Here is a 6,317-nt window from a genome sequence, read left to right as displayed (position 1 = left end):
CAGCAGGAACTCATCCTGCCCTTCTCTCCTGAGTCAGAAATGTCTATAGAGCTGGAGAGTGGGAGTGGAGAAGAGTCGCTTGATTCAGACCGCTTCTACACACCTCCCTCCTCAGTGGAGATTTTTGAAACTGCTTCATCAGCATCCTACCACACACCGCTCAGCACGCCTGAGCGCTACTCCACACCCTCTGAGGGTACAGGACACAGCACACCACCTGAGCACTACTCCACACCGTCTGAGGGTTCAGGATACAGCACACCACCTGAGCGCTACTCCACACCCTCTGAAGGTTCAAAATGCAACACACCCTTGGACCACTACTTCACACCCTTCGAGGGACCCTACTCTGCATCAGGGGACAGCACACCGCCAGAGCGCTACCGGACACCCACTGGGGAATATATGGATGCCCTAGCCATGCTTCCCCTCTCTGAAAGAAGGCAACAGCCTCCAGACCAGCCACAGGCTGAGATATTTAGGACCCCCTGTGAAGCCCTGGAGCCATCAGGCAGACAGATGCCACCTGCATTTCTCAAGGCCTTGAGTGGATTGAGGCTGTATGAGGGCAGCACTCTAAGCTTTGTGGCTGAGGTGATGGGTGTTCCCAAGCCAGATGTGAAGTGGTACCATAATAAATCTCTGCTGGAGCTGAATGAGAGAGTGCGGATAGAGAAGGATGGTGAGAAATGTGTGCTGCAGATCACTAATATCCAGAAAGCTGATGGAGGAGATTATCTGTGCCATGCAGTGAACATTGTTGGAGAAGCTAAAAGTATTGCACAGGTGGAAGTTTTGTCTGAAGATGGACGGTCACTAGCATTGCCTCCCCCTGTCACCCACCAGCATGTTATCCACTTTGATATGGAGCAAAACACATCTTCAAGGTCACCTTCACCGCAAGAAATCCTCCTGGAAGTGGAGTTGGATGAAAATGAGGTGAAGGAGTTTGAAAAGCAGGTCAAAATCATAACCAGCCCTGAGTTTAGCCCAGATAAGAAGAGCATGGTGGTTTCCCTCGATGTCCTTCCACTTGCCTTGTTGGAGCAAGCTGCAGGGCTGGGTGCAGAAGAGAATGAGGATGTAAAAATTGCTTTTCAAGTAACTGAAATGCCTCCCCGCTTTGCTGTGCCCTTGACAGATGTCACAGTGACAGAAGGCTTGGAGGCAGTGTTTGAGTGTGTGGTAACAGGTACGCCTGTCCCAGTTGTGCGGTGGTTCAGAGGTGACACCTGTGTGACATCTGCCAGAGGGAAGTATGTTGTGAGTCAGAAGGAAGGACTTCACAGTCTGAAGGTCCAAAATGTAGGTCCTTCTGATGGTGGCTGGTATCACTGTCAGGCAATCAATAAGCTGGGAGAAGCAATGTGCAAAGGCTCCCTTATAGTCATGGCTCAGCAGGGAGCAAGTGCTAAGGCAAGCGGTGAGATAGTCATGTGCAGTGAACCACACAGAGCCCAGAAGTGTGAATTGCTTTTGAATAAGACTGTGAGCTTGGGTGACCAGTCAGAAATAGAGCTGGAGTTTGAGTTTGAGCCACACATAGACGACTCAGAGAAAGCAATCCGACTGCTTGCAGTGACTCAAGAAGAGCAGGAAGTGGAAGGGGAGAAGTGTGTAAATGTGAATTTTGACGTGTTTGCAGAGCCATCCCAGGAGGAACAGGTTGAATTTAGGGCAGAGGACTCGGAGAGCTGCAGCTTTGAGTTTCATATCACAGAAGCCCCTCCTAGATTTCTGAGGGTCATTTCTGACTACAGTACATTTGTGGGTGCCTCAGCATGCTTCCAGTGTCTTGTGACTGGTTCCCCCTACCCAAGTGTCCGCTGGTACAAGGATGAGGTGTTGTTGGAAGGGGACAGGTACTATGCACAGGAAGAGCAGGGGGGCTCTCATAGCCTTATGATCAAAAACGTGATGCAAAGTGACAGTGGGCAGTACAAATGTATAGCTACTAACAGGGCAGGAACTGCTGAGACTTGTGCTGTATTAACATTATACTAAATTTCCATCATTTATTTCAGAGTTTCTTTTAAAACACTAAATATTTTTATGCTGTTGTTCACTGCAGGTAAAAATGCAGCACTCACTTTAGGGGCATTGTTCTTCATCTCTTTAGGGATGAAAGTCACTCTATGTGGGCATATTTCTGTCTCACTTAAACTTGCCTTTAGTGGGGAACTTAAGTGAGATTTAATCTGTGCATAGGTCTTGTGTACCCTTTCTGCACCAAGATATATTTCAGGCTTCTTGAAAGCTCCTTACTCATTCTTGTAATGGTAATTTAAGTGTAGGACTTTTTTTTTTTAATTGTATAGTGTACATATTCCTCTTTGTCTGTAACAGTGTAATTATTATTGTTTTATGTAGGCTAGAAGTCACTTGAAAATGTAGAAAGCATATTTTCCTTGTAACCTAAAGGTATGGAATAATAACTTAGGGTTGCCATTTAGTTTGGATATAGTTCTGTGAAAGAACGCATAAAAATTTATATTCCCCCTTCTCATAACATTGTATCAAAATGTGAGCCTCACGGACTGAAACCTTTGTTTACAGTTTCTATGACTGCCAGATCCTTACATCTGTGGCCTCATTCTACTGACTCTTGGAACTAAATGGCTTTTTTTTCTAAGTCAATGGCATTATGCTGTTGTAAAGAAAAGCAACACAATGGGAAGAAAATGAAAGTTTGCATTAGCAGAGACTGGACAGGATGTTTTTTCTCTATTAGCAAGTAGTAAACTTGAAAACATATTTTGTACTGTATCTTTAGAAGCTAAAGGGAAAGAAGAGGGAACATAATAAATAAATTATGTACCTGTAAATTTGTTAAAATTATTTTGGTTGTCCCCATGTTCCAATGTAATTAATAAAAAATACATAGTAGTAAAAAATGAGAGGTTTCTATGCAGTATTCTTGTTTCACATTAGAACTAAATCTCTACATATTCCTTTTTCCCCATTTTTCTTTTTTTTTTATTTTTATTTTTTTTTAAATTAGTAACAGTTAAGTGTGCTATGTGTCAAGATGACCAGAAAGTAGAATACATTAAATTGTTATCTGTGGCATTTTCTCAGAGAAGAGATTTTTACATTAATCTCCTCAATCTATGTATATTTTTTTTTTTATTTAAAATATTGTTAATATTTAGGGGGAGAAATCAGAAGTAGCTGACATAATTAAATCAGAACTAAATCTATTTTACATGAACAATGATAAATTGATTAAGAATATATGTTAGAAGTATGAAAGTTATTCATTAATGCTTAGCTCTCTAAGGCATGTGCCATCTTTTTGGCTATCCATATGCCAAGGTGAAACCTCGAGTTCAGTAACCCTAAGCAAAATTATTTTTGCTTTGATTACCTATTCATAAGCTTCTTCCTCTCATTTAAAACATACTTTCAGTTGTCCTGAAAACTGCTTTAAGGAGCATGGTGATTTGTAGCATAAAAGAACTATTGCTATAATGCATTGTTATGTTCATGTTTATTCTTCTTTCTGAGTTTCATGTGTCCTCACAATGAGATCAGCATGCCCCAAAAGCTCAATAATCTTTAACACTATCCCATACTAACCGTGGATAGTAATTTTTTATCAAAAGATTCACCTTGCCCAGTGGTGTTGTCCAATGGCAATGTAAAGTCAGGAGTGGCAAGTTGTAATGACATAGGGTAAATGACTGGAGTAGTTAGTGGCTAGTACCAATGTGTCACTTAAGTTTCTTCCCAGTGCTGACACCATGAAAAACATTTAACATTTGTAGGTTGTTAAAAGGCAGATAATAATTGTGATTTCTCATAGGTAATGGTAGTAGGAAAGCGAAGCATGAGTGTCTGACCCGATGTTGTGCTGGGAAAGAATTGCTTCATAATGTGTCCTTAATCCATTCCTTGTGTAGCTGTGTGCCACTAAGTGATTCATTAGGCAGCAGAGGTCCCTAGTGAAGTTGGCATGAATTGTCTAATACATCAGTTGTGATATGAGGGGGCTTTTAGGTCCAAAGCCAAAGAGGTCAGAGGCCCTTTAGTTAGGTCCTAAGCAATGATGACAAATGTTCAATTTGCACATAAAGGAACTGAAATTTTTAGTAGAAACAGGCCCACAATTTGTTTTTGAAGCCATAAGCTAAACAGGTCCAAGTTCATGTTTGCATCTGAAACATATATGGCCCAGCATCTCTATTTCTACCTGTATATTAGTGTTTGTGGTTTATGTAAGGTTAAGTCTTGTTTTAAGTTTCATACATTAGCCAGGACAATTATCATGTGCTTATGGAGAGACAAAGTCTCACCTAAGCTAGAATGATATAAATCTGAAGTAATTGTAGTTTTGGATAAACTAACTCTAGGAAAACTGTTATAGCTTAGAGCCATGATTGACCATCTCTGGTCAAAATGTTGTACTTTCATAGGAATCACAAAACTCACAGTTTCTGTCAGGTCTAATGGTGTCTTCATTTCTACAAACCAAATATCTCAAAAAGGTGAATATGTTTGTTTGTCATTGATGTGTATTGAATGTTAACATGTACGGTTAATTTCTGAAATAAATATGTAAATTATTTAAGTCCATTGCTTCCTGTACTTTACTCATTTCACAGACATACCTAAAATATGGAAAAAATATCTGTATAGTTTTTCTGACAAAAATATCCAGGAACACACAACAGTGCATTAATTTTTGCCACACTCATATATAAAGCATTCTTACACATATTAGCATAGGTTCCATTCTGCAATTTTGGTACTTTATTATGGGCCCAACTCACCACCAATTTTCAAATTTGCTAGCACATTGTATTCCTGAGAAAACTGTCCTATGGTTTTAACAGGGCTGGTAGGTAATGCTCAAGGTTTTTTTTATTATTTTTTTTTTTACCTAAACATCTCTTCTCTGTAGTTAAAGTTAATCACTGTATGCACTGTGCTATGTCATGTATGTTATGCTATTTGTGGCAAAATTAATAATTGCTAAAACCAATGAGAAAGAACTGAGTATAGCATATTCTGTTCTTCTGTATAGTTTTTATTGGAGTGCAACATAAATTATTATCTCACAAAAAATTTTTGAATTTAGGACAATATAATTGAGAGACTTATCAAGCTTCACCATAAGAGTGCCTAGAGGCATTTATCCACTCACATTTCTTTTGTTCTTCTTTAACAACTCTTTCCACCATCAAATACTGTAGACATTAACTCAGCAAATTTGACTCAGTGAGGACAGCAGGATTTGATCTCCTTTTTTGTTTTGTTTTGTTTGTGCTGTGCTTTTTATTGATGGCTTTTTCCATTCCTGAGAGTCTCAGTTTTCATTGTTGTTTCTAGTGTTGTCTGCAGAGAATCACATGTTCTTGATGTCTGCTTCCTCTCATTTTTAAATCACCATTAGAACAACTTGGCTCAACACACAAATGTCTACATTCAGAAATGGAAGTAAAACCTTTTAACTGTTCTGTTCTCTTTTTCTCTGGTATTTTGGGAGCTTTAATATGCAATATTGTGACAGGGAGGGGTTTAAAAGATTTAAATCAATGACATTATATCAAGGATGAAAACTCGTTGTTAATAATGGTGTTGCAAGCATAGGGGTCTAATGACAAGAGCAGAAAAAAACTGATGAGAGAGGTAATATCTTAGTGTATTAGATAAAATACAAAATCAAAAGAGATGAACTAACTGCATCATAAGAAAGACTGTGTGCTTAAAAGTTTGTGTTATTTTTCCAATCCTAATTCTGCGATTCTGCTTTTTCTTGGTACTTTGAACTAAATTAGGGCTTTAGCACTGCTCTGCTGTAATTGTTTGTAGAAGTGTACACACAAATAGGTATGATATAATTTAATTATATTTGTGAAATGCACCAATATTGCTTGAGTGTTACTTACACTGTACACCCTGGTGTATATGCCTAAGCCGTACTGTGATGTCAGGTTTAAAGAGACACCCATGCTAATCCAGATGGGAATTTCGTAAGTAACCTGACAGCCCAGTATGCCCTGCTGGTTTTGCCAGGTGTGTATTTAGAAGCAAAAGGAACTCATGTTGATTGTTAACTGCTATACAGTATTAGAAATCCTCTATTTATACAAAAGTAGTTGTGCTAACACTGTTTATTACTATATAGAAGTATTCTCTTAAACATCCTGGTAAAATTAAACAATTTTTTTCCATGCAGACATTGCTAGCTCTCTTACTGGGCCTTCTGAGGAAGGAAGAAGTAAAGGCTACAGCAGCGGCCTTCAGTTGCCTGATAGAGAGAAAACACTTGAATTAGAGCCTGAAAAACCAGTTTATTCCAGCAAAGCAGGAAT

The 6,317-nt window shown here is 39.1% G+C and overlaps 1 protein-coding gene across 1 annotated transcript in view; it reads left to right on the top strand.

Moving 5' to 3' along the window:
* The window catches only part of TTN (titin), a 248,597-nt gene that overhangs the window by 45,357 nt on the left and 196,923 nt on the right, over window positions 1-6,317 (top strand). The window contains exon 44 of the mRNA XM_009996323.1: window positions 6,182-6,313. Coding sequence (XP_009994625.1) covers window positions 6,182-6,313 — 132 coding nt within the window. The remainder of the gene's footprint in view (window positions 1-6,181; window positions 6,314-6,317) is intronic.

This window comes from Chaetura pelagica, unplaced genomic scaffold (genome assembly GCF_000747805.2).
Source record: "Chaetura pelagica isolate M959 unplaced genomic scaffold, ChaPel_1.0 scaffold3, whole genome shotgun sequence".
Taxonomy (NCBI): Eukaryota; Metazoa; Chordata; class Aves; order Apodiformes; family Apodidae; genus Chaetura; species Chaetura pelagica.
This window is presented reverse-complemented; position numbering and strand designations above follow the sequence as displayed.